This window comes from Nipponia nippon, unplaced genomic scaffold, assembly GCF_047370975.1.
Source record: "Nipponia nippon isolate SJK-2023a ecotype South Korea unplaced genomic scaffold, ASM4737097v1 scaffold_1, whole genome shotgun sequence".
NCBI lineage: Eukaryota > Metazoa > Chordata > Aves > Pelecaniformes > Threskiornithidae > Nipponia > Nipponia nippon.
In genome coordinates this window covers 112217681-112240827 of record NW_028262290.1, presented here as the reverse complement: position 1 = coordinate 112240827, position 23147 = coordinate 112217681, and the positions used below count along the sequence as shown (strand labels likewise).

Sequence of the window (23147 nt, the reverse complement as noted above, 5' to 3'; positions counted from 1 at the left end):
TTTCAAGAATTTAAGAGAAAATTTTCATCAACTCATTATTCAAACATGAAAAAATTGAGCTTGTGTTTTCCTCAACTATTAGCTTTATGTCAAAAAGTATTACCTCATGTAATTACCTGATTAAATTTGAGGTAGCATTTAGGGTCTGAAAGACAATGTATTTCTTTTTTGGTTGAGGCTGGATACAAAGTGGAGAAAATATATAGTTGTATCTGCCAATAACCAGGTTTCACAAGCAGTGCAAGAGGTCTAACAGCTGTTTGCCACTGAAAAGGGAGAGGTCTCACTACTGTTTGTCCTGCCATCTGTTTTGCTGGGTCTAGTGTTCATAAGATCCTTGTACAAGGCAATTCATTTCACTAACACAGCAGAAAACTACTTTGTTGTTGTTGTTAGCCTTCTGCTATGGTAGTTAGTTAAATTGGCTTGCAGCAGATTCTGAGTGCTGGAGCTGTGTCCAAGGAAGGTGTTGGGAGTGTAAGGGCTTGAATGGAAAGGTAGGGAAGTCCCTTTTTGGTGATGGTGAATGTTTAAGTTTTTGAGGAACTGTAACCTTAGATTACTTTCTTACATTTTGTCCGATAATCAATTTGATTTTATGATTGCTGTTTGAAGTAATTCAACTTCTAAGTGATGTTTGCTTTTTGAAGTAATTCCAAATGATAGCAGAGCCTTTAAATATGACATGAACAGTAGTGGTTTAATATCTTTGTTTTGATTCTTTCTTTTTTCTTTTAATGTCTTTCTGTGGCCCAAGATTCTGCAGCTGCATACTCGCCTGTTTAAATACTATGTATAGGCAAAGTACTGCTAAAGTCCGCAAGATGTGAATTTTTGGATTTAGTGATAATAACATTTCTGAACTCAGTTCTTTTATCAACATGTAATTCTTTTGACTAGTAATGATAACTGTAGAGACTTAGGGATATATCTTTTCTGAAATTTCATTCTGAGAACTCTACTTTCTTTACTACTTACATATTGTGATGTTAGAATCTTAATGTGTTTTTGTGAAGAGAATATTAAATTGAGTACTCAAATCATTATAGAAAAAATGTGGTTTAACTTCTAGTGTTTTCAATTTGCTTGTAGGCAGAAGCCAGGCTTGCAGCCAAACGGGCAGCTCGAGCAGAAGCAAGAGATATACGTATGAGAGAGCTGGAGCGACAGCAAAAAGAGGTAGTATAAATCATCAGGAATTATTGCAAACTTTTACTAAAGTTCTTAATGTATTTTATTTCTGTACTTGCATCAGATTTTGTCTTTCAGTGTAATTCAGCTGCGTGCTAGTATTTTTAGCATCAGGCAACTGTTAGCTTCTCTCTCTCCCCCTACACCCTCCTCTTTTGCCTTAGGTTATGTATCTAAAAGGTTAACTTGCTTTGTATTTACCTGTGGGTAGCACCTCACAAAATATTAATCTGAACATTCATTTTGAACTTCCTTAATAGTTACGCTCATATTGTGGAAAAAATCTGCTATACAAAATAGGCTGTTAGCACTCTTGCTTTCAAATGAAAAATAAAACATTTTTAATGTGATTTGAAATTCTAGCTTGACAGACAAAATCGGATGCTTGGATGTTTTTCCTTTAACAAATGCAGTAAATTCAGTGCTAGCAATCAAAATTGGACAAAGATTAATCTAAATGTTTATCTTTAGATATTTAAAGGGCTGAGGCTTTCTTATTACTGCTTCTTTGATTTTTAAATGAGCAGAAGAGAGAACATAATGGCAATGTCCAGAGCTCAGGCTTGCATAAATAATTTTGTATAAAGAGGAAGAGTTTTCAACTTCTGATGTGAACTTTAATATTGTCTGGATTTGAACTACTAGATTTGTGGCTGAGTCAGCTGGTGACTTTTGTGCTTTTATAAGAACAGTTCTCACCTGTGGCAGTTTCTTTGCTTGTTGTTGCTGTGCAAAAGGTCCATGTAAATATGGATGACTGGCAGCACAGCATAAATAATAAACATGATGTAGCCAAAATGTACACTGCCTAATGTATAGGATAAACAACTATGACAAAGGAGAGAGAATTATTTTGCTCTATTTTTAATGTATTTATAATATACTTAGGAACTGGATAATTTGGATATGTGACTTTGGATATGCAGTTTCCGGTCAATTTCTTCCCATATGCATTATACTGAAAGTGTTCACAATAAATACCTATTGTCAGGGTCTTTATTTTAAAAAAATTAATAGAATTAGGATAATATTTACACATACAGTTGCGTGTTGCTCCACACATTTCTCCTAAAAAAAAAAAGTTTACATTTCTTGAGCAAAAAAACCTAGGAACTATGTTTTCAGCAGTCTGATTATTTCATGGTTATTGCATTTGATTCAGGTTTTGACATAGCATGTAAAAGATTGAGAATTTATTATTTATCATGATTACATTCAAATCCATGTAAATGCTGGGGGTTGTTTGTTTGTTTGTTTGTTTTTCCTGTGGTAATAACAAGTACAATTTACAAAATGTGGTTTTGCCTCAATTTTATATGGTTCTTATTATTCCATACTTTCAGTTTTCGAACTGCTGTAGGTATCTGATATTATACTGAAGATTATATGGCAATTAACTTAGTTTTTTCCAAATTTTTTATTTAGGAATCCAGTCTTGTGTGATGACTAATCTGTATTGTGAATGGTTTGTTTGTTTTTGTTTTTACATTCTGTAGTTTTCTCAGCATTCATATGATAGAAAATGGGCTCATATCCAGAAATGGATGGTAGGCTAAAACCACCTGTTGTGCATGTTTTTGCCACTCAGAGACCTAACATAGGATTTGGAGGAAGTAATTTACTAATGGTTTGCTGTGTGTCATTTCAAAGTGTTTTATTACTGAAAACAATTACATATAAACTGTATACGGATATGGATATGCAGGGCACTTTATGGCAGCAAAAGACAAACTATGAAATGAGATACTTTTCTTAAAATGAAATGTTTCTTGTTTCTACCATGTGCTGGCTTAAAGTCATGAATCTATTTTAAACAAAATTACATTAGTTTCAATTTAGGCAAATATCTTTTCAATAGTAAATGTCTTTATTTCAGTTAATTTCTGGGGTTTGTGTTTTTTACTTTTTTTTTTTTTCTTAGCAGACTTGCATTTATTTGTTTCCTCTGAGTAACATGGCAAATGCTAGTCTTTTCACTGATGATTAAGTCACTTTCATGACTTACAAAAACTAATTGATTTAAAACCAGCCAAACCAGAAAAAAACAAAAAACAAAACCCAAAAAACCACTCCATGCATCACTTGCATCCTTTGACCCCTTGCCCCTCACTTGCAATTAATAATGATAAATTATTTGACTATTCATTTATTTAGATTAAATCCACTAGGTAGGAATGAGCAGAGATAGTTGAGTTACAATCTGAAAAATCATAGAAGCGTTAAGTTGGAAAGGACCTCTGAGATCATCGAGTCCAACCTGTTAACCTAACTGTCTGGTCCACCTCTAAACCATGTCCCAAAGCACTACATCCACACGTTTTTTGAACACTTCCAGGGAATGTGATTGCACCACTTCTCTGGGCAGTCTGTTCCAATGCCTAACCACTCTCTCTGTGAAGTAATTTTTCCTAATATCTAATATAAATCTCCTCTGGCACAACTTGAGGCCATTCCCTCTCGTCCTATCACTCGTTACTAGGGAGAAGAGACTGACCCCCACCTCACTACAACCTCCTTTCAGGTAGTTGTAGAGAGCAATAAGGTCACCCCTCAGCCTCCTCTTCTCCAGACTAAACAACCCCAGCTCCCTCAGCTGCTCCTCGTAAGACTTGGGCTCTAGACCCTTCACCAACTTCGTTGCCCTCCTCTGGACACGCTCCAGCACCTCAATGTCCTTCTTGTAGTGAGGGGCCCAAAACTGAACACAGTACTCGAGGTGTGGCCTCACCAGTGCCGAGTACAGGGGCACTATCATCTCCCTGGTCCTGCTGGTCACACTGTTCCTGATACAAGCCAGGATGCCATTGGCCCTCTTGGCCACCTGAGCACACTGCTGGCTCATGTTCAGGCGGCTGTCAGCCAGCACCCCCAGGTCCTTTTCTGCCAGGCAGCTCTTCAGCCAGTCTTCCCCCAGCCTGTAGCGTTGCATGGGGTTGTTGTGACCCAAGTGCAGGACCCAGCACTGAGCCTTGTTGAACCTTGTACAGTTGGCCTCAGCCCATCGATCCAGCCTGTCCAGGTCCCTGTGTAGGACCTTCCTGCCTTCTGGCAGATCAACGCTTCCACCCAACTTGGTGTCATCTGCAGACTTACTGAGGGTGCACTCAATCCCCTCATGCAGATCATTGATAAAGATATTAAACAGAACCAGCCTTGAAAGCTGCTGTTCAATTTATACTAGTTTAGTGTGATGTTTCTTTAGAGAGTTCCTTTCACAAACTTCATGTGCCTCTTAAAAAGGCACGTGGGAGATGTGAGTTTCTTTTTATGTTTTTAGGGAAGTATGAATGTTTTGAATCAAGAAGATTTAAGCAATATATGCCGAGACTAACCATAATTTCGAATAGTTAAAACTACCATGACAGTTAATCAGCACTTCTGTTGAGGAATCCTAGAACTGTCATTAGAATTTTATTTGCAAAAGTTGTGCTGACTTTTTTGTCTCTTTGCCTAGCTGACATTTATGTGTATATTAGTTCTCATGTCACTTATAAAGAACAGCATAGGTTTCTGTTACCTCTTGGTGGAATGCACATTTGAATGTTTTTTTGCCGGAGAGCAAGGGCTTCCAAACTGTGGAACACAGATTGCATTTGTGAGCAATCTCATGTTGCAATTAATGCCTGTCAATTGAATGCCACTTTCTTTTTGCACTCATAAGAGGCACAGCTGCTGCAGGAGGTTTCTGAGCAGATGTGCGCTCCTTTCCTGGATCAGGAGCCCTAACCTCAATCTTAGATAGAGCACATATTTCAAACTTAAATTCTTAGAAATCAAGCTTGATAGCTACCAGCACCAGTTATCTGTTTGCAGTATGTACTGTAGTACTTTATTGTTTGACATCAATATGCTGAACACTTAACGCTGGCTTTCTATTTTCTGATTGTATGTCAGGAAGAGACTTGTTACCCTAAGTAAATTACCTACAGAAATGTACAGAAAATTGTATCAGAAGCTGAAGTTTTGCATTATAGGAGCATATCATTAGCTGGGGTGTTATACTGCAATTAAGAGGAATCATATAAATAGCAAACTGTCTGCCTGCAAGCTGCAAATGTCTTTAACAGATGTTTGTCCGTTTAGACCACAGGCACAAAGTATATTTAAAATTTTCAGTGATGTGACTATAATGTGTTGAAAAGTTAGATAGCATAAATGTTCATTTTAAACCTCAAAGTAAGCACTATAGAGAGGAAGACTAAAATGTCATTATGAAATGAACCTCTCTTTTTTTTTTTTTTTTTTTTTTTCCTCCCCTCCCCTCTCTGGGAGATTTTCTTGCAGAGTATTAACTAGGTGTCTTGAATAGTCACAAAATAATATTAAGCAAGTTAATGTATCCAGTGGTAATGCAGAAAATAACCATGTGACCATAAGCAGTATGAAAGCCAGCTTTAGACTTTAGATATCCATCTAGACGGATATCTATGATAGGCTGAGCTTTTAACTCTAAAGATAACTGGCTTAAAATCGTTAGAATAGTTTGACATATTGAAAACTGTAGAAAGTGAGTAATTTAAAGAAGGATTCCTAGTTTTAGAGCCCTGTTGTAGCCTTCAAATGGGAAAGTTTAAAATTAAGCTTATTCTTAATATGCTTACCTACTGTAACTAAAAAATTTGAGAAGCTTATGGCACATGAAGCATTTCAATGTTTACTTTTAAATTAGTTGTATTTTTGTCCTGCTGCTTCTCGCATATTCCTTTGTGTGAGCAAAAGTGAACATTCCCTGATCTTTCAACAGAACAAAGATATTAAGGTTCCTTAGCTTGTTGTCCTCCCCCAAATTTTATAAGTTGAGTTTATTATTTTCACTGTCATTGTAGAGCAGAACTACCTATAGAACTTAAAATTGATCAATTTGCTTAAGAAGCTTTGTTCCTATAATAGAGGAGAAAATCTGAAATATGTATGAGGAAACTGAGAATGATCATCTCTATTAGGGCTAAAATAACTTTGCAAAGTGTTCACAATCTGACTGTAGTAATTATATAGTAAATTTCTTACTACTGTACTTGAAATTTCGTAAAGCTTTTAATTTTTTTAAGTTTTAACTTTAATTTCTTAATTTAAAAAAATATTTTACTTTTTTTCTGCATTAATACAGTAATCAGAAGAAAGATTGACTACTGAACACTAATTACTATATTAACCCCCCTTATTTATATCTCCTAACGTAGTGTGTTGGCATACTTACCTAAATAAGGTGAAATCACAGTTCTTCTGAGTTGAATGAGTTCACTTGCCACAATGGATTATTCAAAATAATACATTAAAAGTGCTAACAGCATGTTGCTCACCTTTGCTTGCTTTTACTTTGTCATCTTTTTTTTTTTTTTTTTTTTTCTTCTTCAGTATGAAGTAACTCTGCATTTCTTCTTTCTCAGGAAGATTCAGAGAGGGCCAGGTATTCTCACCGGTCCAGTCGACATTCATATTTGGTTTGTGTTCAAACTGTATACTTTTCCATCGTGGCCTTTAAAAAAAAAAAAAAAAAAAAAAAAGAAAAAGTTTGGGGTTTGGTTTCATTTTCTTAGGGGGCAGATGATGCTTTAAGTCTTCCAAGTATTAGCAGTTTTAGAGTCAGTATTTAATAGCAGTTTTAGAGTCAGTATTTTAAGTCACATATAATGTTAAAGTTCATCTGGTATTTTATTTCCATCAATGTCAACAAGGTAGTTTATTTTTATGTATTTCAATCTTTGCATTTAAAAAGAAACTCAGTTGTCACATTTTAGTTCTTTCACTATGTTTTTACTATAAATACCTCGTGCTTTTTTTCCTCTTCTATATATATTCATTTACAGTATATTTTTGTTGATGAAAATAATTGAGTAGGCATTTGGAAACTGTTTGGAAATATAGGTAGTTCAACACTCAATTATTTGGAATAACATATATTTAATGACAAGCTTTAAGTGTCATCTTTCAGTTTTATTCCAGTCTAATATGATTTATTTCTTTTTTTAAAAGCTGAGTAATTGTACTCACTTAGGCTTCAGATTTTGCCAACTAGTAAGAATTAATTGGCTTGTCTTGCAATGGTAGAGTAGTAAGATTCCTACATAAGTTGTCAATTGTCTTATGATTACTACTACGCATATTAATGGTGCTGTTAATGATCAAACGCTGGTCTAGTTTAGATAAGTCTAATAGGGAAAAAAAAAAAAATCTCTTTCCCATTTTCCCTATCTGTCAGAAATTCTGCAAATGGGCAAAATTATATTAAGTAAAGTATTTACTACTGCTGATTCAGAGTCATCCTGCATCAGTGCCACTTAATTGAAGATAAGTAATGCTGATTTGTAACTTGGGCTTTCGTTCCAAATGGACGCTGATAGTTGTCTGCTCACCATTGAGTCTTTTCTTGCACTTTAAGTATTATTGTGTTTCTATAACATTTGTGCAAGAAAAAGTAGCAGTATCTTAGGATACAATTTGAAGAGTTTGGTATGATGCAGGGTTTTATTTCTTTGAGAATGTGGGGATGTATTATTCGTTAGTGGCAAAGACTTACCTCAATGATGCAAGGTGTCCCAAAGACTGCTAATAGAAGTGTTTATTGTATTGTGTAGGCTCTCCTATAGCTTCTTTAGGTCATACACGGTGCTAAAGAATGGTTTTATTGAGGGTTTCTGTAAACATTTTCCTGGTTTTAGTAGATTACCTAGAAATCAGCCTGTCATTGATCTGGATATATAGGCCATGAGAGGGACAAATTACTAAAATAAAAGGATTGGGTTTGTTTATTTTGGAAGGTGGAATAAACTGTTTCTTTCTGGGACTTCAAAAAAAAAAAAAAAGTGATTGTCACTTACTAAGAGGTTTCAGCAATTAAATGTAGTCTTTAATTAACTGAATTTTGTGTAATGTCTTGCAACTCCTGGTGTTAAGTAAGTGTTTCTGCAATTTATCACACAGATGTTTTTACGAAATAAATTGTTTAAATCAGGTAGTGTTGATTACTTTGCAAACAGTAAATGGATTACAGGAAAAGCATGTAAAATATGCTATTTGGCAACACTTACAAACTTGTGAGCTGGTACAAGTTTGCTCACATCTGCTCTTGCCTTGGTTAACATACAGAATATGCTAAGATGTAGATTAAGTAATTTACCCTTGACTAAAGAATAGGGCTTGAACTCAGCAGATAACTGAGCTCATTTTTGGGGGGGCTTACCCAGAATTTCTTTGACTGCCTTGGTTATTTTGTACCTTTCAGTGAAGACTAACAGTTATCATTAGAGCTTTTTAAAATTATTTTATTTATTGATATATTTTTGCAATTTCATTCTTAAGAGTTCTTTGGATGTCAGTGGGTCTCACAGGAGCAGAGCAAGTACCTCCAGAAGGAGAGATCTTGTGGTGTGTAGCCTGGAATGAGCATGCTTTGATGTGTGCATATTTATAATGTTTTCTGTGTCTACTTAAAAGCACTAGTTTGGTGAAAGCATGCTTCTTTATAGAAGAAGGTATTAACTGGACTGCTGCAATAATTGATGTAATTGAACACTTCGTGATAGCAAGTTTGAGGGCTTAAAGAAAGTGTGAAGTGTTCTGTCTTGAAGATAACTTCAAGTTTGAAGGGAATTAGTCTCTCCTGTCTCTCTCTTCTAATGTCTCAAAAGAGAAGTAAAGTGGCAAAGGTGTGCATCAACCTTGATAGGTACAAAGATGTTGCTAAAAGTTATGTCAGGAAACCTTTTTTCTCCATTATCTTGCAATGTTAGTCTTACAGTCAAGGCTGGAATACAAGGAGAAATTTTACTTTTTCAGAAATGGGTATTTCTGTATATTTTGTGGTATTCCTAGTTTAGGCAACTTAAATATTTGTTAGTAGACTGTTAAGCTGTTAATAGTTAAGGTATAAGTTCAGTGTTGTGATGATAATGATTATCCAAGTGATCTATCTCCATTCTCTGATAGCAAGGTTGCTTATCAGTAGGTAATAATTAAAGATAAAAACGGTTTAAAAAAAAAAATTAAGTTGGTTAAAACTGGTACAGTGTCCTATGGGTGCTGTGTGGTAATACTTTTAGCAACACAAAGAGGTGCCATAGTCTGTAAATTACATTAATAATATTAAATTATTATTTAATATAGTATGAATAATAGATGTATTGCAACTACTGAGATAATATGAAATAAGATGAACTAAACCTGGCCTATATTAATTTATAAACAAATACAAAATCTAAGACCAGGGAATTTTTGGTGTTAATTTGATCTCTAGAAGGAATTTTCAGACATATCAATAGAAAAGAAGAAATTTTTTTTCTTTTAATCCTCTCAGTAGTTCTCATGTTGAAAATTACACTGTGTGATACTCTAGCATGCTATATCATGTAATGTTCTCAAACTGCCTTCAATTTCTGTTTTGTTTTTTTTTTTTAAGAAAGCTTAGGGTGATACTAAGTAACATTTTGGATTGTGCATTACCTACAGTCAGAATAGCTAAGTTATACCTGTGAAATTTTAAATGAACTGGAAAAAACAAGCTTGCTTTGAAAATTTAAGATTGTTATGTTAAACAAAATGAACATATAAACTCCACAAACTTTTCCGTTGTTGAGTGACAAGAAACATGGGGACAGTGGCTAAGCTGTTATTACATAGTTGTTTTCGGAAGTATTGTTAAGAGTTGCCAAATCTGGTAGACAAGCAGCCTCTTTACACACAGGTGGCCCCTTCATCCCACCATTCCTCCTTTTTCACACACTTGCTCCTTCTGAAAACACATTTATCCCTCCCTTTCCCCACCTTTGATTACTCCCCTGATCTCAAGATGCTATTCCCCTGCATCCCATAATGTCTTCCATGCCCTGTAGGCAGTAGCCTCCCTCAGTCTGTAAGGTGCCCTGGAGAGCCCCCACCTCGTGATGGATTTCACACCTCGATAGCGGGGCTGACTGATGGTCCTCTGGGCTCCTTTGCCTGTGTGGAGATGAGCCTTTTATCACGTAACCTAAAAAATACTGTCTCAGTTTAATACAATCTACCGTATGAGACTGCTTAATTATTTAAAATTCTGTTACCAAACCCACATGAAATATTTCGCATAACTTACTGCTGTCCAAAATTATCTCACTTTTCAGAAATTGGGATGCTGTTCAGGGAAAAAAAATAGTTTTTATTAAAAAGTGTTCCAGCCTCAGAATGTTCATTAAATTGGATAAATGGCATTTCTTCATTTATAAACTTCCATAATTAGTCAAATATGTTTTCTTGTAATTTCCTTTTAAGTCTTTCTAGTCGTTCTTTGAAAAAAAGCTAATTTTTATATCTATCTTTTTTTTAACTTCATGATTTTAATTTCATTTTCTTTTACTTCAGTATGACAGTGCTAAGGATAGATCTACAAGATACTCAGTCCCTGTATGTTAACACTTTGCATGTCTTTGAGTGACAACTGCTTTTGTGCTTTGTTCTTAAGGTGTAATGACACTAACTTGGTACTTTAAATTATTGATTTTAAAAAAATATATAAATTTGTACTATCACACTTTCAGACCTAGAATAGCAGTACAATTCTAACACTTTCCATAGAATGCATGTATAAACTTTCTCTGGGAGAAAATCTAACGAAGTCACATACAGCAGACAGCTGTCTTACAGTAAGCACTTTTTAGTATTTATCTATTATTTCTAAACTTTGTAGTGAAGTGACATACAGATTAGACTTGGAAGATGTACTTTTAAAAAAATATATGTGTATGCATATATTTGTATTCTCCATTACCATATAAAACTTCAACTTAATCTAATGGAAAACTATTTCAGTCCTGAGAAAAAGCAGGTGGTTTGTATACCTTTACTTAAAAGAAATTCTTTCTTATCATTGTGAAGCGATAGTAGAGTGCATCACATTCTCATTGGTATTACACAAAGTAAGATTTGTGTGTATCTCCTTAAGCAAAGAAAAGTACCAAGTACCACTATAAGGAAGATGCAAGCAGCTTAAAAAGCGGAATTTGTTTAAACAGCAATGTTATCTGAATTAGCCACAGATAGGGAAACACAGTATAGTGCTTAAAATAGTCTGCGATGTTAGGCTTTTTTAGTTTATTTATAGTGTTCACATTTTTTGTGAAATGTGAACACTGGCTTAGGCCAAGTCTGTGTTAATCAGAGATAAGGTTGGTTATAGTTTTGCTTATCAGCTCTTTTCTACACAGTGACAGAAGTATGGCCTATTATTCTGATCATGTAGTTAGAATTTTCTGTGGTGTTTCCGTTGTAGGTTTGACTTCTTTATATTTTAAGATTGAAGATGCTGTTATATAGTGATACTAATTTTCTAAATTTTGTTCTTAGAGTCATGCTTACAGTGAATCTCATAGTTCAAAGAAGAAAGCTGGTTATTCACATAAAGATTTATTGGTTAGTTTTCTACTATAATATTTATTATAAATATACTAACTGTGTAGTTACATACTAATACAGTTATGGATAAATGTATTAGCTTGCTGCCATATGCATAAATGTTTTCAGGAAAAAACAAACCTCTAGTATTGACCAAATTCTGACCTGAAGCTCGGTGTTTGAAACTGTGCTCATGGTACTGGAATCCCATGAATGGAAGCAGCTGAATAGAAGCCATGTTGTGTCGGAGGCCTGTGGAAGGCTCTTGGAAGTACTTAAAAGTGGCATTAAAGTTTATTCAGTCCGGATGGAGATACATGTCCTATTATTTACACTTTGTCCCCTATCAGTTCTATTTAAACTTTGTCCCCTATCAGTTCATATTCTAAATGTAGATGTAAAGCAGATTGAATTTACCATAAACCTTGATGTTAACCCAGTGAACTGTTGAGAAAGGCATGTGGATTATTGTGATCTTCCAAAAACTGTTTTAGAAAGTTCAGTGTGTAACATATGTGAATATAATGCCAAGAAATTAAATATTTTTGTTGTGATTTTTCAGAGGGTTTTGGCACTGATGAAATAGCAGTTGCATCAAGGATTGGGGGAGTTAGAGCAGCAGTGAACGCCTGTTGAGACAAGGCTGAAATAATTTTTATATTTTCTTAAAATTATTTATATTACGGCATTTCTCTGTGCGCTTTTGAGGTGCTACTTTCCTGTTCCCTCAGTTCTTAAATGAATGAGTAACATGAACTTTTCTGCCTCCTATGGCCTATTGAGATAGAAAGTGCTACTTTTTGCCCCATTGTCATCTCTGTTTTTCCTTCTTTATGTATCAAACTTTTCTTCACGTATTCATATATATGTAATCTGTGTAGGAAGTGTCAAGAAGCAACAGAATAAGCCAAAGTATAATTGCTGGGCTTTCAGCATGCACACGTAGTGTAAAGAACAATGGTAGGGTACAGACTAATGCTGATCACATAAACATCCATCCCCTATTAAATTCTTAGGAATTTCTGTCCTTCTCTCTCCCAAAATGCTCTGATTCAGGATGCTTTCTAATGGAAAAAAAGATGCTGTACTGATTATTATCAAGTTTTGCCAGATATATTTTTCATGTATTTCATGCTGCACTTGTCAGGATTTAGATAAACTTTTCAGGGTTTCCTTATTTACTAGGGAGAAAAACCAAAACTATTTACTCCTTTGGTTGGGCAGGACATTAAAGTACAGATAATGCTGATATACAGAGGATATAAGAGGGTTTGGGGTTTTTTGCACTTGCTTCAGAAAGTTACATGGATTTTGAACTAACCGTAGGGAAAATTTTTACAGTGTTTTGTACAAGTTGTAAGCTTGGGAATATTTGGGCAATGTTGAGATAGAACTTTTACGTACAAAATCTACAGATGTGACCTTTGTTTTTCTCTTCTTTTCTCCCCCCACAGAGTGGAATTTACTATGATCAAAGAAATTATAGCAGCCTTAGATATAGTAAACCAGTTCCTTCCTACCATACTCGGGTCTGTCTCGTCTTCCTATATTCATTTTTTAACATATATAAAATACATATATTTGGTTTTGCTTACTTATGCTATAAGAAGCAAACTTCTCTCTCGTTCCTTCCATAACACTGCAAATTATTACAGCTAATAGTAGTGACAATTGTATTTCTTGCTTTTAAGGGTTATCTTTTATAAAATGAATGGATAACATGCAAGTTGCTTTGTGTTCTGCATATGTGGGGTTTTAAATTTAAAATAGCTTCTGTTTCATGATTGCTGTATGATATAAAGAAAACAACTAGCAGCTGTGACACTCACTTTTTCAAACTCTTGCTTTTAAAAAACAACAACAAAAAAAGTCTTCAGTTTAGTGTCTATGTACTACTTTCTTCTACAGTAATATAAATGATAAATCGGTGGTCTGTTGTGAGATAGGTAGTATCTTCCAGTACCTGCAGCTACTGTCATGGTCAGGTTTAAATAAGTAGTTAGTGGAAACTGATGTGTCTTTTGAAAACTAGTTCTTATTCTCTTCTACAAATCTTCTGATAAAAATACTAGATTGCTTTAATGTTTTAGGTTATGATTTCAAAGGTAATGGGTTTTCTTGGAATGTTTATCCACACTTTGAGAAAAGTTCCTCTCTATTATAGATGTAAAATTTAGTAATTCAATCTTTTAGAACATTTGGGGAATATAGAGCAATAGATAAAAAAATTTAAGGTACGCAGAAAAAGTGTTTCTGACTTTTTCTATTCTTCATGCTACAGTCATCTTCTCTATACAGTGATCCAGTGGCAACAACTAGGAGTTACAGGGTTAGTACAATGTAAAATAATACCTTGCTTAGCTTTAGATGTTTGAATGGCCCTCAGAAATATAAAATTACGCTTTTCTTCATAGGTGTCTCCTTCTGTAAACACTGGTTTGATAAGAAGTATCAGTTTGGTTCGTAAGCACCATTTGCATGGTTGCCTTAAATTTGTATTGTATGGACATGAGGCTTAACAGCATCTCATGTGCATTTCTTTTTCATATTTTTAAATAAAGCTGCAGCTTGTGTGTGTCCTTTTGTGGAGGCATTCAGTTTAATGTTTTTAACATTGCTAAATTGCCTCTTTAAAATATTTTAGTCGTTGCTGTTTTACTGATCTTTTTACAGACAAGCATAAAGCTTATGCATACAACAATGATGTTGATGAACACTGGGGTTAGAACAAGTTAATCCAAGCATACTAAATAACTGCATGTATAATACTAAAAAAGTATTTAAAGAAGTCAAGTGTTTGAACAGGAAAAATCACTGTCAGGAGATTACAGAAATTTGTGGTAAATACATTTTAAATACTTTTAAATAAGATGCCATTTAACAACCATACAAAGATGTAATAGGATGAAAACCTAATCTGCATCTTTACAATTTAAATGTCTAATTTTCTTCTGAAAATAGTTAAGATTTTTTTTTTAAACTATTTGGCTATTTTTCAAGGAAATTCTTATATTTGGAAATAGACATCCCTAACAGTAGGAGGAAATGCTGCTGGAAATCTTAAAAAATTGTTCGTCCTTTCAAAAAGTATAACGTTAACTGGAAAATGCATAGATGGGATAACATGGAGTACATTACACTACATAAGGATTACAGTGTATAAGTGTGTGGCATAATTATTTCTGAGACTGAATATAAACGCTATTTCATTCCCTCTTAGGCATCTTTGTGTGGTGATGGAATACATAGCTCATATAGTTCTCGCACTGTAAGTGTAATAGGCTTTTTGTTGTTTCTTTCGTTATCTTTGTTTTCTGGAGACAAAAATCTATGAAAATTGTGAAAATTTCCTTCATAACTTTTCTTTAGCCATCTGAATGCAGTTATTCTTCAAGAGCAAGCTCAGTTCGAAGTAGTCCTGTGGTGAGCGTTCTTCTTGCATGATTTGCTGAATGCTTTGATACTAACACACGATGATTATGAGTATTTACACTGGGGATCGTTTTACTGATCAGCACTCAAACTCGATTTTTCAATTCCTCATGAAGAAAAATCTAATTTGTCAGAGATGTGATTTTTAGCAAGATGTAAAGTTTGAGCAGAAAGACAGTAAGAAGCAATAAGGAATTTGCTTTTCTAAATGTCTTCTAAATGTTTGTAATGTATATAATTGGAAGCAATTGGGAACTGGAGTATAGTACATTGTTGGTGTTACCACCTTATGTCATAGTTGGGCAGGCATGTGAAACTGTTACCACAATACATGTGAAAAAGTCTTTATTTTTGGGAAGAGGACTAGTGCAAACTTTGTTCTATCATGCAGTAAGAAGTAGCTAGCTCATTTTTATGGTGACCAGTATTCAAAACTGAGAGAAACTTTTTCCTGGGTCTGTATTGTGTTAAAAGGGTCATTTGGAAGGTGGCTTTTTGTGCTGCAAAGTGATTTTAAATAGTTCTGCCCTGTTTCTGCCGCAGCAGAACTGTCTTAGTTTCATTGGTGCAGCTGCTCATTTGTCATGCTACACTAAAAGTAGATCAGTGTTCTAGTATAGGTTAAATTGAAATGCTCTGTCCTGTTTTCATTTTTCACATATTCTTAACAATGTTATAGAGACTAAACAAATAAAAACAGATTTGTCAGAAACTGGATGTTTTTAGCTACAAAAGATGTCAGAGTGAATTTTTGAGGGTGTAGGAAAAAGGGAATTTTGCTGTTGCTTTATCAGGTTCCAAAACCTAAGAGGTATTAACATCCATCTCTAAAGTCTCTTGAACTGTGAAAACACTACTTGTCTCCTTTAGTTTCTCTTAACATTAAGATTCATTTCTTAAAAGTATATCCTTTATATGTACATAGGAATATATATATCAGATCTCAGTATGTATATATGATACCAATAATGCCAAGGTACCATTCGCTCACACTAGTGGATGTTTAATAGAGTTCAAAGTATTTGTTTAATGAAATAAATCTGGAAATGGAAAGAGAAAGTAGGAGAGAAGATGGAAACAGAGTAGAAAACACCGGTGAAAAACTGCGTGGTGCCTCTTCTTAAACTGTATTGGTTTTGATAAACCCATGAAGAAAGATATTAGAAGTGTAAAAGGTATAGAAGGAGGAACAATAAGGTTTATCAGATGTATGGACTTTTCAACAGCAAAGATAAGTTGGTTTTGAATGAAAAAGAGCACAATGTTGTCATAGATTATGTTTGTAGCCCTTGAGTTGTTTGTTCTTTCGCTGAAAGCGTAATTCATATAAGCAGAATTCTGTTCAGCATCTTTATACTTTGTGAAATGCAAGTGAAATAAGAAGGTTTAGCCAACTTTGACTGTGAAAGTCTATTTACTTTGTTATTTTTTAAAAAAATAAATATATTATTTAAAATGTAGCTATAGTTATAGCTGGAAAATTATTTTTGTCAGAGAAATAGAACATAACCAAGCAGTGACAAAAAATACAAATTCTGTACTCCTAAGCACACGTAATGTGAGACAGGTGTTCATCAGTAAGCTGTTCTATATGTAACTGGTTACATTTGCATAAAAAACAACTCACTGTCTTTTAATCAGAATAAGATGAGGCTACATCACTCATGTACCTCAAGTACAAAGAAATGAAAAGTTATTTTTTACAATGGTGAAAATGGGATAAGGACAATATATTTTCAAACTGTTCATTAAAAGATTTTTCTTTCATATAATCACTTTTAAAACTAAATATAATGTTTACAGTAACTTTCTGCCTTTTGAAGTAGAACGTTATCAATACAACACTTTTGATAAACCTACTCTTCTCATTAAATACTATGTTTATCATGCATAATGTTCTCTCAGTTAAATATTTCACTTGAATTCCCATGGCATTGTAATGACTGTAATGTGGTTAGATATATTTTGCCTTTTTTACCAGTGATGTGTAGCATTAGCATTTTTTTTCTCACCTTTTTAGGTGCCTGTCTGACACATAGCTTTGGGGAGTAAGCTTGTCTTCTATTGTAAGGCCTCTTAAAATTACAAATGAGAGGAAGCCCAGATCATATTCATAATTAGTAGTGTTGGGATTGTGTTGATTTGAAGAAGAGACAACATTTGTAGAGAAAAATAATAACCTTTATTTATCAGCTTCTGATTATATAATCTATTTTTGTGATCTACAAACCTTTTTTTAAAAAAAAGGTAATTTTTGTAGCTTGTTTGACACTATCTTAATACTAAGCCCTTTCATATCTCTGTATTTTTTAACATTACTGCAAATGAGGAAAATGAATCAATAATGACTGTTCATTGCTTTTAGTTTTAGATACTGTAAACTATAACAATAAACATGTGAAGAGAGTGTTTAAAAACAATGCATATGCTGACTAAAGTATTCATATCAGTGTGGTACATGTTCTATTCATGTAGACACATTTGAAATAGCAAGAATATAAGAGAGTAAGATTTCACAATGGTTAAACTGTTAGAAAAGCTAGAATAAATCACAGTAATGGAGATTTAAGTTAGGATTTCCTGTTTGTTCTTTTAAAATAAACTTCTGTTCATTCTGTGGTGTCATCTTCAGTTCTCTTTCACCCTTCTCCTTATCTTTTGAAGTCCTCTGATTTTTCTGATCAAAGTGAAACTGCTGCTGACTATTTTAGTCGTTCCAACCGCAGGGGAAGCATTGTTTCCGATTCAGACGATCTCCAAGGTTTGAATAGTGTGAGTGTAATGCTTGTTGTTATACTGTCGTGAATACAGCAAACTTACTAACCATGGATTTTCTTTTCATACTCTGCAAGAGTAAATACTGTAAAAGTATTCAGAGTCATTTAATGGCAAAGAGGTTTGTTGAAGGGTTGGGGCCGGTTTTTGTATAAAAATGTCTGGAGTCTGAATTTTTAAGAAGCATGCTGCTTTATTTTAAAGGGGATTTTGCCTGTTGCTAGAAGCATGTGACAAGTGTTAACACTTCACATTTTGTGCGTGATAAGCTTAAGCATCTCTTAAATGTAAAATGTTGGGATTTTTTCTTGTGGAAATTAACACTATCTAGGTCTTTTCTGTATTTTTGGAATATTACTACTTGGTTTAGTTACAACAATAAATACTTAAAACTGTGCCCTCATTAGTGCATTTTAGTGTATGCTCATCCAGGATGAGATTTTATCAAGCTCTATTACTGGAGCACTCATTGTTGGCTATGGTCTTGCACTGAATCCCAAGTCAGTAGAGCGTGTTACAGCAAAATGATGACAGTTTTCTTGTGCGTCCCTTTAGTCTGAACATTGTTTACAACAAACCTAGCTGCCTTCTCTTTATTGCTGCTATAAGTTCTAGAAGCTCTTGTTCCTTGCAGTCAAAACTTTTGTGTTTAATAGTGGCAAAAATAGGGAAATTTCTGTTCTTAGGCATGTCTTTGAAATAACAGTCAGCGTTAGCACATGCAGCAGGAGGAGAGGTAGAAAGAAATGGGCTTCTTTAGTTGGGCAAAGGGGATGCTACGTGGTGATCAACAGTCTGCAACTGCTTGATTAGGTAAGAGGCAAACTCTTCATACCCGTGCCAAGCAGTGCAACAAGGGGCAGCAGCCTCACGCCGCAGCTTAGGAGGTTCAGACAAGCCACTCCAAGAAGCAAGTTGCACTCTGTCAGATTATGGCAAAGCTGGAGAACCTCCATCATCAGGAGCTGGTGAGACTTAGCTAGGTAAAGCCACAGCTGACCTGGACTGTTGGCAGCAGTTCTGCTGTGGAAGGGAGGCTGGACTAGGTGACTGCTAGACTACCCTTACAACCACTAGTTTCTGTGATTCTGCATTTAGATGATTTAATACTCTTATAGTGCTGTGTAACTTGTATTATGGAATGCACAGTATTTATCATCTGTACCTGCTCAAAGCATGACATAGACCAATCGTTTCTCCAGTTTAAATTTTAGCTTTTTTTTTTTTCCTCTCTAATAAACCTGCTTTTCTGAAATTAATGGTCTGCTAAAAGAAAATGTGGAGGCTGAGACTGGCAATTATGCTACCTTCTCAGTTGCTTTTATTATCATCATCATCATCATTATTATGTATTATTAGATTCCAAAATTATACTTTTATTTAAGTTATTCTAAATGGAGATTTCAGATCAATTGGATTCCTAACATCATTTTACCGTCCCAGTGGTGACAAATATTTGCAATTTACAATTTCAGTACATCATTGGAGATGGTGAATTTGCTATGAAACTGCAATGTTGCTTCTGTAGAAACCACAATAGAAGGAAAAGGAAAGATCTCATAAAGTAACATTTCTTTCTATTGTGATTGTAGCAGACTTCCAAATCTGTTGTCCCGGGGCTGGGAAAAAAAGGTGTTTTTGGAGAAGCCATATATTTGAGATACCATACTCAGTGCATCATACTTGTTTTAGGAAATATGGCAACATCTTAATGTCTTTATTTAATTCCACCTATTTTGATTCATAGAAATGTAGAAAATATGGAAAACTACAATATAAGTTTGCAATATTGGAGTTTCCTAAATAAGAAGGGAGGGTGGTAGTTCTTTTGCTTAGGCTTCAATACATAAAATATGAATTGAAATTATTTTGTAGGTTGCTATTAATTAGTAGACTTTAGTTATGGGCTTTTACCTGAATTGTTTTTGTCCTGATGTAATTGCAGGTTTCACCAAAGAGACTGAAGGAACAAATGTGTTTTCTAATAACTAGGACATTCACACTGGTGTCACTGATTGTCTGAAGTGCACTTGCATGAAGCTTCGTGTTTGTTATGCTACCAAGTGTTGTAGTCACTACCCTGTTGAAATTTAAAATAGTGAAACGTGTTTTGTTGATCAGTAATATTGATAGTGACTTTTTAAAAACTTTAAAAAAGAGTTTCTGGCTTTTTCTTTACAAGCATTCATTTATTTTGCAATTGAGGTAAAAACTACGTTTTCAAGCTCAATTTTTCTTTTGCCTTGATCTATGCTAACTTCTGGAATTTCTTATTTTTTTCCCATTGTTTCATTTTTCATTCTTAAATATGAGTATCTTTGAACAGAAGATGGTGATTCAGTAGTCCCTTATTGCAAAAGGTGTATTGTGATCACTCTTCCTTTTCTCTTTCAGCTGGAAGAAAAGAGTGAAAAATCGCATTCAGAAATATTTTCAAGGGTAAGAGTTTTTAATTTAAAAATTATTGAAAGTCAGTGTTCAGCCATAAATTTACAAGTACTAAAATAGTTCCAAAAGTATAAATGCTGTGTGTTTTTAGTAGAGTGTATTTTAGTCATTTTTAAGAGATCTTTTTAGACACATTTTTTTATCTACAAAATTAACGCTGTGTCTTTTATTTCCCGAGGAAAGAATTCTATTCTTTAGTTTACTTCTAGCAAGTATGAGTTTCTTACAGAATTTATTTTCTGTGTGAGAAATATTTAGCAGGAAAGGTTGAATTTTAAGAGGCTAGGACTATAAAAATTCACATGCTAGATTCCACTGGAGACTTTCTTCTGAATCCTGGGTGGCAGAAGTTATCATTTTTAGAAATATTTTAAACTTCTACAGTTTTGCAGCACTAACAGCCTCCTTATGAAAGTCTTCTGAACAGAAGACTCAAAACTGTAATCTTGTGATAACTGATAAGTCATCAAAGGGAAACCAACATTTCACCAAGCAGAAACATAAGTGCTGGAAACTAATCAATGGAAAATATTGTCTATAAACTAATATTAAGAAATGGTAAAAACAGGAAAGAAGTGTTTTATGACTGTGAAGCAATTTATAAAGAGTAATGTCAAGTATACCAGAAATGACAGTATGATTACTAATACAGGCTTTTTCCCTTTTTAAGCCATCATCTCGCAATTCAATAAGTGCAACTCCTCTGAGTGGCAACTCGTCTAGGAGAGGAAGTGGAGACACGAGCAGTTTGGTTGATCCTGATGCCTCCCTCAGTGAATTACGGGTAAACTGCATTTTCAGAGAATTTGGAGCTACTTTAAAATTGTATTTGTAGATAGGAGGAATTTTTCTTTGCTACAGAACTCCTGGTTTCTTAATAATAAGAAAAAGTTACACGGATGTAATTTTTAATCACAAAAGAGTTCTGTATTTATTGTGGTAATTGTATTTGTTGTGTTAATAAATATTTATGGTGCTAACAGTTTAGCTTATATTAAAATAAGACACTGTTTATGCCAAACTTGAAACAATTCTGTCCTGTTTGATATGGCTTGGATTCAGGAATATAAACAAATCTTAATTTCCATCAAGTTGTTGTGAATCAATTATAATTTCTGTGAATTATTGCAGGCTTTGGCATTTGACAGAAATGCATGTAAACCTTTTAATGCTTTTTCGACTATAAATTATTTCCCCATACTTCTTATGCAATGGTTCATTCCTATGTCCTGCAGGATATCTATGATCTTAAGGACCAGATACACGATGTAGAAGGGAGATACATGCAGGGACTTAAAGAACTAAAGGTATCAGGGCTCCTCCCAAGCATGCATTCTGTATGGGTATTTTTGTGTAATGGAGATACCACTCGTTCCACTAACTATGTAAGGCTTTACTAACAAGTTTTCAAATTTCTTTAAAGCATGTATCTAACTTTTAATGTATAGAGATCATCAGCTTAAATTTGTCATATGAATAAATTACTTAAGATATGATTTAAATGTATATGAGATAGTATATGTTCATTATTTGGTTTATGTTAAAACAGCATTAAACTTTTAGCAGGTGTTTTCCGATAAGATAATGAGAGGTTCAATTTATATTTTTCAGAGTTTTGTTAGCAAATAAATGGATATTCAAAATAATTCCTATGTACTGAATGGGGAAGAAAGAAATGGGATATAGTTATGACAAAGAACTTAAGAAATTAAGAATTAGTCTTCCAAGTTTCAGCAAATACTGCATCTTATAAAGCAAAACCAAACTAATAATTTTGAAAGATGTGCTGAAACGAATCTGGGCAGGCGTGTTGCTTGCAGGAGAAGATTAATTTTGTTTTAATGAAAGGTTTTTTCTTTTTTTAATGCTTGTGGTTTACATTCCCCCATTATCTTTGTCTAAATTATAGGTTGGTATCTTCAGTATTAGGTTAATGAGATTTGTCTTTATTTTGACTTGTTTAAATTAGTATCCATGCTTTTCTTTTCTAAGTTTTCACACAATTAACAGTTTGCAGTTAATTTAAAGTATGATTATTTTCCCCTCTTCTGTGTTGAAGGGAAACTGAATACACAAAATGATGTGGCTTACAAATCTTTTTCAGGATATTTGTGCTGTTCTTTCCTGTTATCTAATTGTGAATGGTTCCATGTAAAAGTAAAGAGATCTTTCCATATTTGTTTTATATCCATATAGAGACTGAACTTAATGAATGCTGCTTGTAATAGAGCATGTAACAGTGATGTATTTAACAGCTTCCTTGAATTTCCTTGATTAAACAACATATTAGATGGTACAGTAAAGAGAAAGTATGTAATTAGAACTGTTCAGTGTAGCAAAAATTATTTCCTCTTTAGAGGATAAGTAACTTTGAATCTGATAGCCATATGCTCAGATGAAGTACATCTTGTTTTAATCATGTTGCCATATGAATATTAAAAGGACTTCAAAGAGCAGTAGATTACAAGATGATTAGACATAGCTATGATTGTACTAAATTTGAATAAAACGTGAGGTGGCTTCGTATTTTCAGAATGGATCTAACTCTCACACTTCTGCATGTTTGCCAGCATCTCATGACTTACTGTTGTGAATCACTACTAATGCGCTATTATTTATTGTAATCCATTACAGTTACCAAAGAGCACAGGTGTGCGATAGACACTAAGATCTTGATCTATGTTTTGCTGACAAAATTGAATTGTGTTTTATGCTATTGTTAATACTGAATAATAGGTTCCTAAGTTAATTTGCCTTCCATAGAGATTCTTTTAGGAATCTTGCTTTCTAATTAGGAAGGTATTGCGTTTTTCTCAACTTCTGCTATAGCACTTTTGTCTTGTGTGCGTTAGAAGAGTTACTAGGATACCTGCTTTTACACCTCTTTTAAGTGTTTTTTCAGTAATTGAGTAACAGTGATTTGTAATCACAGTACCTTC

At 34.1% G+C, this 23147-nt stretch overlaps 1 protein-coding gene across 16 annotated transcripts in view; it reads left to right on the top strand.

The window, feature by feature from the left end:
• LRRFIP2 (LRR binding FLII interacting protein 2) overlaps nucleotides 1-23147 on the top strand; it is a 60154-nt gene that overhangs the window by 19675 nt on the left and 17332 nt on the right. For 5 of the 16 annotated variants that reach the window (XM_087767180.1, XM_087767234.1, XM_087767188.1 and 2 more), the window contains 15 exons: nucleotides 1093-1179; nucleotides 2688-2738; nucleotides 6579-6632; nucleotides 8491-8556; nucleotides 10525-10566; nucleotides 11506-11571; nucleotides 13008-13082; nucleotides 13835-13882; nucleotides 13968-14012; nucleotides 14774-14821; nucleotides 14923-14976; nucleotides 17650-17757; nucleotides 20155-20199; nucleotides 20879-20992; nucleotides 21444-21515. In XM_087767180.1, the coding sequence (XP_087623306.1) occupies nucleotides 1093-1179; nucleotides 2688-2738; nucleotides 6579-6632; nucleotides 8491-8556; nucleotides 10525-10566; nucleotides 11506-11571; nucleotides 13008-13082; nucleotides 13835-13882; nucleotides 13968-14012; nucleotides 14774-14821; nucleotides 14923-14976; nucleotides 17650-17757; nucleotides 20155-20199; nucleotides 20879-20992; nucleotides 21444-21515 (975 nt within the window). The remainder of the gene's footprint in view (nucleotides 1-1092; nucleotides 1180-2687; nucleotides 2739-6578; nucleotides 6633-8490; nucleotides 8557-10524; nucleotides 10567-11505; nucleotides 11572-13007; nucleotides 13083-13834; nucleotides 13883-13967; nucleotides 14013-14773; nucleotides 14822-14922; nucleotides 14977-17649; nucleotides 17758-20154; nucleotides 20200-20878; nucleotides 20993-21443; nucleotides 21516-23147) is intronic. The other 11 variants (XM_087767254.1, XM_087767269.1, XM_087767286.1 and 8 more) reach the window with 6 other exon arrangements.